Genomic DNA, 12,802 nt, shown 5'->3' with positions numbered 1-12,802 from the left:
GTGGATCTAACCTGCAGCTTCAGGCTCCTGATCCGCACTGACTGCTTCCTCTCCCAGCAGGCAATAGTCCTTCCTGCTCCTTCGGCAGAATCCTGCAGCCTTACTGGCTCCCTGGTATCAGGTGGTGTCACTGCCCCTGAGCATCATGGGGATTGTAGTCCCGCCTGCAGCCTTTAACATAGGGAGCCTCGTGCTCTCCCTCTAATGGCCGCCGCTCTGCACCTCGCGCTATTGCAACTCCTGTAATGGCCGCTGTGGGCCTGCCCTGCACAGGCACAACCTCTCAGGCATTCTGCCGCTCCTCGCTGCTTTCGCGCATGCGCGACTCAGCGTTCGTGCGCCCGCCCAACATGGCGGCGCCCTGCGGCGGAAGACACCGGCAACTCTATCGCCCTGCCTGCACTCTGAAGGTGGGGGGGGGGGAGAACCGGAACACGGAGAGCCCGATGGGGGGGGGGGGTACCTGACTACACTTAGATAAAATTATACAGTAATGATAAGTTGTTTTGAGACCACGCAGATCTTTAGTTATTAAGATTAAGGAAATCATCAGGCATGCTGTTAAAACAGGGGAATCATATAAAACAGAAATTCAGAGTATTTAGGCAGTCACATCCTTACTCCTAGAATACAAAGCATTTGTGTATAAGTAACCATGATCCCACAATCAGGTACCGTTTTAAATGAAGGGTGTCCTCTCTTTGGTATTTCCCAGCTAATTATGTTTAAGGCCTCGGACATGGTCAGCGCTTAGGCACTGACCCGTGCTGAGGCGCGCTGCTGCTCGGCACTGAGCCCCTGCAGCCGCAATGAGAGCGGCTTTAGCAGGGGCTCGCGCATGCCTGTGGAAGCGTGTGTCTTAAATCTTTCGTTTCTTCGCTTGCCGGAGCGCAGGGCCGGTCACGTGAGCAGTTCGCCCAATGAGGGCAAACCAGCTCTGTGACGTCACTGGCCCGCCCCCAGACATGCCCACGGATGGCGCGCGCTCTAAGGCCAAGGTAAGCGCCGCTTTCCCTGAGCCTCAGCGCGCCTCCGCACGGCTTCAGTCTCTATGGACTAAGCCTAAGGCTTCACAAACCATAACAGCCAAAGAATCTGGGATCCGTATTTCATTTTTTAATCAATCTAGATATTGAACATATTGTGCTATTATTAAAAGCATTCTCGGTCATGCATTAGTAGTGTGGGTGAAACGAACTTTGACTGCAAGTTTTTACTCGTTGCTTTTTATTTTCACACAGGAGGCAGAAGGCAAGAGAGAGGCAGCAGAAATTGCTTGCCGAATTTGCTTCAAAACAAAAAAGCTTCATGGAAACTGCAATGGATGTTGGTAAGTTTAACAATTCTGTCAGTGTCAAGTCCATACTGGGGTTCTCAACTCCAGTCCTGAAGATCCCCCCCCCCCAACAGGATATCTCTGCTTCAGCACAGGTGGCTCAATCAATGACAAGGACTGATTGAGCCACGTGGTGATGCAGGGAATAACCTGACCTGCAGGGGGGTCTCCAGGACTGAAGTTGGGAACCCCTGACTTAAGGTAATTACTCCTGTTGTATGCAAGGGTGATAGCCAAGTATGTAGATGTAAAGATGTAGCAAGGGTTATTGATCCCGCTGACGTGCAATTGTGGGAAATGTTGTGATATTTGTGCGTTATTGCTGCCATTGAACCATCTGGAAACTTTGTGATGTTGTGCATTGTTAGTAGGTGAAATAAAGCTGGCTACATTTGTATATGGTGCCAATTATTTACTCCGCACTCAGATTATGCAAAGTTTTTATACAATAAGTGCATCCCAGGGAAAATACTCATTAGGTAAATGTATCCCTGCTCTAAAGAACTTGCAACCTAAGCCTCTGGTAAATAATAGTTACCCGGCGGTGAAACAACCAACTTGTTGTTTTTGATGCATCAACTTGACACTTAATGAATGTTTTAGTATAACGATTAATGTTGCAGGTACTAGTTGAGCAAGTCACTGGTAGCTGAAGATTCCCTTTGATTAACAGCTTCGCACAGGGTTCTTCGGAGTCTTAAAAAATGCATTGGCAATAAATATGGGCATATTTGAGCCTGCATTGATGTACAATCATCCTACCATTTTTCCTGAATATTCTTGCGTGACACCTCAGCAGCACTATGGAGCCATACAAACATCACTGTATATAGGCCTACTGCAGCGTTAATGATGAGTTTTCAAATATCAGCAGTTCTGGATTAAAATGTTTTATCGATTTTTATAATCTTTTTCCTTTGGTGGATTGAATGTGTGAGGGGGAGCCTTGCCATTTATATTTAAATTATCTGAAATATACTTCTACTTCCATAAAATGAGTCATTTGGTATTGTCAGGATATTTTTCAGTCAAGGGTTTTGTAGAGAACAGAATGTATTTTGTCTTTGCACCGTTGACTCATACTGAAGCTCAGAAATATATAGCTATGCAATCAGTGTATGTGGCTGTCTAGTTTTATAAGAGCTGTTAACACTGACTAGGTATTGAGCTCAGTAGGATGACACCAATTGTTGCCTGAGGTTTCATATTGGCATCATTTTAATACGTTCGTATACAAACAGTTATTAATATACTTTGACTTCAATGTGCAACCCAGCTTCTTAAAATAAGCCAACTGTTAATGGCAAACAATCATGGTTGATTTTTATGAAGTTGGCAAATTTACAGTGATGCCAATTTTTACATCTATGCAAAAAGTGCATTTAGTGTGAAATCGGGGAAAAATAGCTCAAAGCTTAAACCTTTTTGCCTTTCAAAACCCTCCACAAATATTCCATCCCACCCCCTCGCCCATGGAAGCAGGAGGTCACCGGTGCTGGACCGCGTTCATTTAAACTCCGGGGACCCCATGCTCCCCGAGATACTTGCATTGGAAGGTGATGCTTGTATCGAACTGCTGTTTAAAGGTTCCATGTCATGTGAGCCAATGGGGAGCATCGTGGGATGACATTGTGGCTTCCTATTGGCCTGGGAGCGACCTGGGGTACCTTTTTAAATAGACATTTTCTGTTGCCAGACGATGTAAGTTGTAGGGATACAGGGGGTCCCCAGAGCTGAAATGAAAGTATAGCCACTTTAACCTGTAAATGTATATATACTGTATACTGAGATCCTGCTCAGTTTTTCAGCATCTTGTGTACCCTGTAAAAATTCACATTTTCACAGGAGCAGCAACAATACTCAAGCTGTTTGACAAATAAAACCAAATACGTTCTTGCCTTTGTAGTGGTAGAAAAAGCCTGTTAAATGGCTGCTAAAGAATTTTACTTTCGTACCAGAGATTTTGCTCGCTGTATTTAAGAACACTATTTTGGACCAAGCCCACTGTAGCCTGTGATTAGGTCCATGTAGCATAAACTCGTCCTCTTTAAAAGCACACAAAGTCCTTCTATTTTCTTCAACTTTATTGGATGGGGTTAACAGAAATATAAAAGCACTTGCATGTAGTTTGTGGTAGGAAGTGGCTCTTGTGAGGGGAAGGTAAAAAGGCATCCTTTTCTAAGGGGGCAGTGGAAGATGCATCTAATCACTGTCTGCTGATAAGAGAAAGCACACTTTACTTTCCAGACAGGAACAAGCCAATGGGGCATACTAATGAATAGAGAATGGCAGGGGCAGAGGACTCAACCATCTCAAGCTATGAGCAGTGAGTGGTTGCCAAGACAACTGACTGGTGGCTTGTGGAAAGGCTATATTGTATCAACAATGTTGCAACTACACAGCAGCACTGGCTGCTTCAGAACAGGGAAACATGCAACTTTCACTGGGGAGAGCTTGCAGCCTGAGAGCAGAAGAAATACACAGAAAATATACAATCCTGTTCCAGGGCAAACACACTTCATACATTTTTGGTTTTAATCATAATGCTTTGGTTTGGCATTTTAAAAGCATTTGTATTTCATTTATCATTAGTTACCATTTGTAAAAATTGCTGGTGTCACTACTGCAAAAAAGAGAAAACGGTGCACAACTCTCATAGTGTAGTAAAGTAATTATATTGTGACAATATTAAAATGTAAATGATTGCACGTACAAGATAAATTAATCATAAAAGCAGGACATGATTAGGGTACATGTTACCACTCTGGAGATTGATGACTTGCTTCATGAGGATCCCTCAGCATACACTCCTTCTGGTCAGGGCAGGAAACTTAACCCCAGTTGCAGCAAGAGTATCCAATCATGTTCGTGTAGCAAAGTCCGTTACATAGTACCCACAGGGTTACAATGAAGACAACAATGGAGCAAACCTCTCCTACACCACTAGACCCACTTCAGCTTGGACCCGTCAGTCCGCCACAGACCTCCACCCTGTTGCGATCGTGGATGAGGGTAATGACGTCACCTCGGTTTATTTATTATTATATATATATTAAGCTGCATTCGATGCACAGTTTGTTTTTTCATGTCTTTTAAGTGTCGCTACTGGTTTTCTAACCTTTGCATCAGGAAAAAAAAAAAGCTAATATTACCACAATCTTTCACAAGATGTAAACTGTAAAAAAAAAAAAAAAAAAAGGTACTTTGTTCTTCCTACCCAAATATGCTTCTTTGCAGGTTCTCATTCACTTCAGTAAATCTGCTGCCGGGGAAAAGATATGTGCACATTTTTTAAGGAGGTGACACAAATCCCAACACTTGTCCTTTACTGAACCCAGTTAGAAAAATAAATTAGTTTTTACTGGTCTTTTGAGAATACACTTGCTGGTTCTGGGTAAAATATATTAGTGTGCTAATAGCTTCTTTGATGCTAGGCAGCTAGGGGACTATCTTGACAAAACGTTTAGCGAAGGAAAATATTTCCTACCGTTCTATCGTGTAAACTGTGTTTTGGAACGTTCGGGCCCTTTAACAAGCTGTGTGACACCTCCGCTACGGCTGCACAGTTTGTTTTAACACGGGTAGTAACATAATACAATGAGATGGGATCCTTGCACAAATGATTATGATCCCCAGAATAGGATTTGATAAGTGTTTTGATATTCAAAATCTGTGTCTGACTAAAAAAAAAAATTTTTTTTGATCATGTAAAGTACAATATCTTATGTTATGTGGGAAAATGTTGCACACCAATAATCAAAAATAAATGAGATACTGATACCGGTGCTTTCTAACTCGAGGGAAGACCCGCTGCAATCCAGGTACAGGTACAGGTACAGGATACACAAAAGGAAGAGTAGAGGCTCCACAGATTTTATAAATGTAATAATTTATTGAAGCCAAACAAAGTGTCCAACGTTTCGGCTGTCAGTGTGTGCCACTCCTTGACCAAGACTGCTGTGACAGTCGAAACGTTGGACACATTGTTTGGCTACAATAATTGTTTTTGTTTTTTTATTATATAATATTTTTTAAGCACAATATCCTGACATGCTTGCATTCTAATGTTAGAAACCTGTTACTGTATTTTGCAAACCGTACATTCCTATTGAACTTGACAGATGGCAAACTTTAACAATGTCAGTGACTGGTGGTCAAATAGAGGTAACCGCACTTTCTGATAGCGTGACCTCACTTTGGAGTGATCACATGATCTGTTTTAGGTTCTGGTCATTGGGCTGGATGTGACGTGGAGGGTCCCCCTTCAGTGGACTACGCTCAGTGGAGCACCAATCGCATATAGCTCTTAAAAAAAAAAAAAATAGGACTATGATGTATTGTTTGTCATAAAGACCCCTGGGGTGGCACTTTCCTGACGTACGTCATTAGGTAAATGGAGTGTGTAAGTGATGTGTGCAGCGGTATACTAATGGAGACCATTTAGGGTGAAATTAACATAAGGCTTTATTACCTGTTCCTTTAAACAATGTAAACACAAAAAAATAAAGTAAAACCTGCTCCACTTTAGAGAATAATTAGACAGTATATGCCCTAACTATCTGTGGCTAGCTGGATAAGCCAGTTCCCAGTCCCAAAAACATACCATATTTTTCAGAGAGCAATGTATAAGAAAGTCTAATCTGGTTCTCCAGCTGCAGGCTTTGCAGTCCAACCGCTCCCAGGGATAAGTCTGGTCTTTCCTCTATCAGCATAGATGTATGCTCAGGACAAACTCTTGTCAGTCTTCCTTCTCCTTATGGATTTAGAGGCAGTTTCTCTTAACCAGGGATAAGTCCCTGTTACAGACTGGTTAACACAGATTGAGTCCAAGCTGCCGTTTAAAAAAAAAAAAAAATCCCTTTTATCTGTGCATCAATACAATCCACACAATAGTAAGTAATTATCTAGGTTGCCGATCGGTCTGTTCTACTGTGATCCATCGGCGAAGATTCGGCTCGGGGCTTCACTAAATGGCTGCAGAGGAGTATTGACTCAGTATCTGTGACATTGTAAATGGTTGCTATAGAAACAAGACATGTTATATTATAATACATAAATTGTTTCAAAAAAAAAATTCAGTACAGAACTGATTTTTTTTTTTTTTAAACATAAGGATATTGTTTGGTCTGCAGCTTTAAGCAATAGATGGTAAAAGGCAACAACCCCATTTCACAGCCATATTCCTTGCAGAGAGAATATTGGTTGATTTATTGACCTTGAGGGGAAAAAAATCCCCCCCCCTACTTTTGGTAGAACCGCAGTATTAATTTTGTTCTGGCCATAACTCCAATCCTTTCCTCTTTTTCAATTGGTACATTTAAAAGTATTGGTGGAAACGATGTTTTGCCATAATAGTGTGGGGATTAAAGAAGAAAGTATTGATTTTCTATCCTAACCACACCCTTTGCACAACAATTTCATATCACTACAACGAAAGCTGAAAGAGGAAAGAAAATGTATTAGGATAGTGTTTGAGCTATGCTTTGAGTTTACAAAAAAAAATATGTTTTGATCTTTGTATTTTAACAAGAAACAAAGAAGTCCAGAGCAACATCCAATGTGACAAAAATACAGTGAAATACCTAAATATCTCTCGGAAAAAAAGGGTCATTTAATTAACCCTTTGGCCAAAGCGTATAAGCCTGCGAGCCACTTTCAAGGCATGACCATAATATCGCTGGTCCTAACACTAACTGGTTAAAATCCTTGTTTTCCTCTATAATTAGAGGAAGGATGGTCTTGGCATTGAACCTGTCGCAACCAGCTGCATGAAAAGAAAACCTGCATACCTGGACAGTGGGGAGGGGTGAGCTTTAAACCCTGGGTGGGAGGAGCCACTAACCTCCAAAACAGCTGAGACCAGCTTTGTATCTTGGGTAAGGTGTGGACTATTTTAGTCTCATCTAAGGGAGTTTATTGAATGTTTGGGTTGTTTCCCCCTTTCACTGTTCATTATAGCTCTATTGAGACATTGAAAATGAGGAACCTTTTTTTAAAAAAAATTTATTTGATGAATAAGAACTTCAACGTTAAAGTAATCTCTTTCTTTAATCAAATACTCTACAGTTTTTTTTTTTTTTGCTTAAGACATCTTGCAACATGAACCGTAAATGCCTGGTAATCAAGTTGACAGCCTTAAAGAAAATAAGTGTACAAAATTATGGCTTCTTTAATTACAATAGTAATTTGTCTTAGACACTGTGCCGTTATTTTGTCAAGAGACTCGGCAAGAATTTGAGAATCTAGTGTCAGTCTTAAAATGTGTTCTTTCTTTCCTAACTTTAGACATGTATGAAGGTATTTTACCAGCCATGGTTTTGTAATACAGTGAGCTGAAGTCATACACACAAAAAATGTATGTGCACAAACTATATCACTACACTTTCTTAAAAGCTTTAAAGGTGCAATCCCACATTGTTGAACAGTTGAATTTCTTAGGAATATGAAAATACAGTAGTAAAACAAATGTTTTCTGTACCGTTATTCGAGAACAAATAAAGATTAGAGGAGGTGGGGAGAGGGGACTCTAGCTGTACAAGCACTCGATTTAACACACTGACAGACAAATCGTACACTTCCAGAGTCTAACTTTAAGGACACAGCCCCTACTACACTCCCCCAAGAAAAACTAGCATGTTTGGGGATGTAGTAGCTACATCTTAGAGCACAAAGGTTTAAAATATAAATAAAAATACTAAGTGTCAGATTTGAGTAAAAAGATCATTTATTACCTAGGTGAGACCACTTGCATAGGTCACTGAAATTAGTTCACTTTGGTCATAGGAGGATTGCCCCTTATACAAGGATTACATGTTCTGAATGTCATTGTCTGTAATGCGGTTATGTGCATTTTTTTACTGTGAGGACTTTTTTTTTAGCTGCTTTGCAAATATTTGCCGCTGTACAGAATAAGTGAACCATGCCTCTTCTAGAAAATGAACATGCCACTTTCTTTTTTCATGCTTTGACATGATTTTTGCCTGTGGCTAAATAACACACAACTAGTGTCAATTATATTTCACATTTATTGAGTCCAACACAACCACGGAAGAGAATGTAATGTTTTTCCGTTTTCTTTATTAGAGACCATTCAATGATTTGGTTTCATTACAACTGTGGAAGGCGTCTACTTGTATTGTATGTAGATTGTACATATGATTAGTGTTGGGCAATAACAAAACATTTCCCATGAGAATGATATTAAGAAATTATCATATTTATAGTGATAAATCTGTTGAATAGAAAGCATAGGGGGAAAAAACCCACTAAACACATAATAAAAACAGATGACCTCAATCTTCTTTAATTTGAAAGCATTTTTTCCCTCATCCCCAATGGCAGTGGGCACCTTACAGTTAACTCCATCCTTAGCATGAGTAGGGCAGGAAATTGAATTATGCAGGTAGTACAACAAAAGGCCCTTCCTACTACCTGTGTTAGTCTTATTTCCTGTACTAGAGCGGCAGCATCTCCAACACATAAGCTCCATGGATGGATGCTGATCGGAGGCCAATGCAACCGGGCAGATTGCAGATGCGTCTCGGAACGCAGCAGCAAACAGAGCTGATGCTGGGACATTGCCTTCTCATAGCTTCCCACGTGGTTGCATAGCGTGCGCACTCCTCACATGCAAGCACAAGCTCGACTGTGCAGAGATGCTTTCAGCGCTCTGACGTATCTTCAGTTCATCCAAATCAAAGAGGCGACAGCCTCAAATTTAAAAAGCCACTCGCCAGCATCGAACTCTGGAGAGATGAGAACAATTCAGCTGCAAGAAGCTGGGAGGATTTAAAAAGTCTGCATGGAGACAGGTACAAACAAAGGGTCGCTTCCTAAAACGGGTTGAGGCCTTGGTTTAGAGGTGATGTAAAGAGTTGATTATGCAGGACTTAAAATAGATGCAGTAAAATTAGCGGCCAGATCAATGGCACTTTCTGTAAGGACAAGAACAATTTATGTAATTTACCCTGTGAGGGAGAATTCCTCAAAGTTGGATACAATTTTATATCATCATCATCATGAGGGAAAAGTACTTTTTTACCTCAAGAAAGAGCAAAAAGATTGTATTCATCTTATCAGTCAGAAAGAACACAATATAGAGGCACGGTCATACAGCCCAGGAAGACCAAAACTTGAGACAAACTTTTTGGAGATGCGGACAAAACAATCTTTTTGCGGCTCCAGAGGGAGACCTGCATTTGCCAGAGAAGTTTGAATGTAGATCAACAAGTCTGCAATTTCTAGGAAGATTAATCCAATTCAGGGCTGGTTGGACTCCATCAATAGAAGACTAGTGGGTCCAGATCCTTTCTTATGGTTTTCATGAAAATATGTATTTTTATCAAGACATCTTTGTACTGTACAAAGAGACCAAGGAAATGAATGTCATTTTAAAAGAGCTACTGCAAGAAAAGTTTATTTATGACGTGTGAGAAACACTCCTCGCTCAGCTAGGTAGTAGTAGTAATCGTAGGAATAGCAAGTTAAGTTGGGTCCCACCCATACAGAACATAGCCTTTTTTTCACTTACGAATGCATATAAAAGTCTGATATGTTTACACTATCATATTAAGCCCGCAATAGATCTGCAGGTGCGCCGACGAGTCTTCTAAAACTTGCATTCAGTTTGAATGGGACTGCCAAGGACCCCCGCTGTTAATCCGATGGGCCATTAGTCTGTCTGCAGAAATGTCACTGAAATGTTGCAGCATGTACCCAGGATGTACCTGGGTCTTGCTGGTGATTGCCCCAGATTTGTTTTAGAATACTCGTCGGCACTACAGTATGCCTAAAAAAACAAAAAAAAAAAAACAACAAAAAAAATGAAAGTTAAATGTATATACAGTACACACATTGCTTACCTTTTTTTAATAAAATATTTTCGTCCTTGGCTTTTAGTCACTGAAACAGGCTCAATCACTGACAATACGCCCGGACTCAGCTGCTGAGTATGTCATGCCGAAAAAGCGGAACAAGCGCAGAACATAATGAACATGGATATAGTTAACCGCTGTATTAGCGGAACGTCGAAAAGCGGAGCCATACTGTATAGGTGATAAGAGTACCTCAAGACCTGATGGAAACGGGGCTTTATTCCAGAATTTTCTGGTAAAAAGGCATTACGAGGGTTCAGAGCAGTTTTAGATCTAAGAGAACGGAATACCTACTTGCAAGTAAGAAAGTAAAAAATGGTCTGACTGACCACAATGATCCAAGAGGTAAAGCCTTACGATTGGATGATATCCAATAGATCTCAGATGCCTAATTGCATATCCAGATAGCAAAGAAACATCAAACATTCCTTGGATTCTTAGTATGTGTGGAGCGTTACCACTATATGGCACTTCCATTTGGATTAGCAATTTTGCCAAGAACATTCACAAAGGTGTTGACACCATAGATGGCGGAATTAAGGAAGTTGGGCATGCAAATCTAGCCTTACTTGGGCAACCTGCTGGTGAAATTGCAAAGAAAAGAGCAATTATTAGAAGACAGAGGTTATAATTTCTTTTCTACATCATGGCTGGGTTGTGAACAGAAACAAGAGCCATCTAATTTCAACAGTTAAAGGTTTTGTTAAAAGGTTTTTCCTGCACTTTCTGTCTTAAAGGAACATTCCTACTTACCATTCTTCAAATTCTTTGCATCCATTCCATGGTTTCTTCCATTATCTTTTCATAACATCCACATCTTGATTCAACGGTCTAGTTGGTTTGTAAGTGAAAACTGTGGAGCCTGGGTGCTCTTCAGTGTTTCATGAAGCATTAATGATAGAGCAAGAATGACATCTGAAGTAGCCATCGATATTGCTTAATTAAGCGGTCTGACTACGTGCAGGGAAAAAAGTTCTAAAATGTAGGTTTATTTGGTTAAAGATATTTCACTTTTTGAAGTAGCAAAGTTGTAGAAAACCAAGCACCACCAACAACTATCTAAGAGCAGTCGGTCACCACCCCTATCCCCTAAGTCACAATATATTGGTAGGCCAGTATCTCAGAATTTGGAGAAATTATTCACAACTTTCTGATTTAAAAATAAAATAAACAAGGCAGGAATCAAACAGATTCTGAGAGGAACTATTGTTCTAAAAAAACTACAAAAGACCTATATCAGGGCACCCAAGCCCCCTAGTAAAGATTTTCTCAAAGACCAGATCAATGCAGCGTACAAAAAAGTCATCAGATGCATATTGTATAGCCACTTATAACAGACAATGGTAAACATGAATAAACAATGGCCTATCTTTGAAGATGATAAAGATCTCAGAGGCTTTGAACCCAAATCCCAACATAATCTGAAGAAGATCGATAAAGGTAAAAGCTCTTCTAGTGCACAGTCTCGCTTCTCCTGATCAACTACAAGAAATTGTCACTATAGGTTGCTATAGATGCCACAACTGCAGGGCATACTAGTACATCACACCCAGCAAGAACTTCCAAGTGGGATGAATCTAAAAATTATGAACTCAAACATTTCATAAACTGTGAAACCCAAGGAGTGATATACATAGAAACATGCACCTGTGAAATTACATATGTAGGCAAAGCCCATAGATTATGCAGAAGGCGTATTCGGGAACAACTTGGATCTACATGCAACTAACTAAACATCCCTCTCACAGCATGTGAGCAGAACATAGTGGCAATGTAAAAATTTTCAAATACTGTACCACAGGATTGACCATATACAACCAAACATAAGTGAAAACTGGGCTAGAACGCAACTTCCGAACATCCAGATGGGTATACGCATTCCACACGTTCTCCTAATTGTCTAAACGTTTCAACTACACGTAGAGAAAATAGGAGAGTGGAGCTCTCCTCTGTGTGCTCTGAAACAATAACTGCGGATGTGGTGTAATGATGAACAAAATAAATAAACGTAATGGGACGGCAATTGAATAATAATAATAATGAGTGGATAGGGCCACAGTGGATTGAAGTTCATATATAATGCATATCCCAGTCCAGTATATGTCTCCCCCTATGAATGTGACCGGGTGAGCCTCTCTGTGTCTGGTAGTGGCTCTGAAGAGTATCTATTGTGCCATACCCATTACACGGTGTATAACAGGCATACCGGCAAATGAATATAATAAATGAACAGGGGGGACACTTAACTGTAGACTGATCCTCAATGAAGGTAAAACTACTCTACTGCTCTACTACTCTACTACTCTATTACTCTATTTCAACTACACGTAATTTATCCAACAAGAGTTCCAGTTTCAACCAAAACCCCAGATCAAATAACCCACTAGGTCACGAACAACAACAGTGTTGACAATTAAAATATAATTCATTTGCACAACCAACCAAATATAGTGTATGTATGGTGGCAGGACAGCCTCGCTGTTTGGTCAGAAAGAGTCCACACAGTGTATTTGAGGCTTTCACAAACCCTTCAGTGGTTTTATTTCCTCACATTCAAACCAAAGTATTGTAAAAACACTGTCCCTTTTTAAGG

At 40.5% G+C, this 12,802-nt stretch overlaps 1 protein-coding gene across 7 annotated transcripts in view; it reads left to right on the top strand.

Moving 5' to 3' along the window:
• Nucleotides 1-12,802, top strand: part of UBR3 (ubiquitin protein ligase E3 component n-recognin 3) — a 148,191-nt gene that overhangs the window by 71,884 nt on the left and 63,505 nt on the right. For all 7 annotated transcript variants that reach the window (XM_075609107.1, XM_075609109.1, XM_075609113.1 and 4 more), the window contains one exon: nt 1,242-1,330. In XM_075609107.1, coding sequence (XP_075465222.1) covers nt 1,242-1,330 — 89 coding nt within the window. The remainder of the gene's footprint in view (nt 1-1,241; nt 1,331-12,802) is intronic.

Source organism: Ascaphus truei, chromosome 7, assembly GCF_040206685.1.
Source record: "Ascaphus truei isolate aAscTru1 chromosome 7, aAscTru1.hap1, whole genome shotgun sequence".
NCBI lineage: Eukaryota > Metazoa > Chordata > Amphibia > Anura > Ascaphidae > Ascaphus > Ascaphus truei.
The sequence above is the reverse complement of the archived record's forward strand: the minus strand, read 5'-3'. Positions and strand labels throughout refer to the sequence as shown.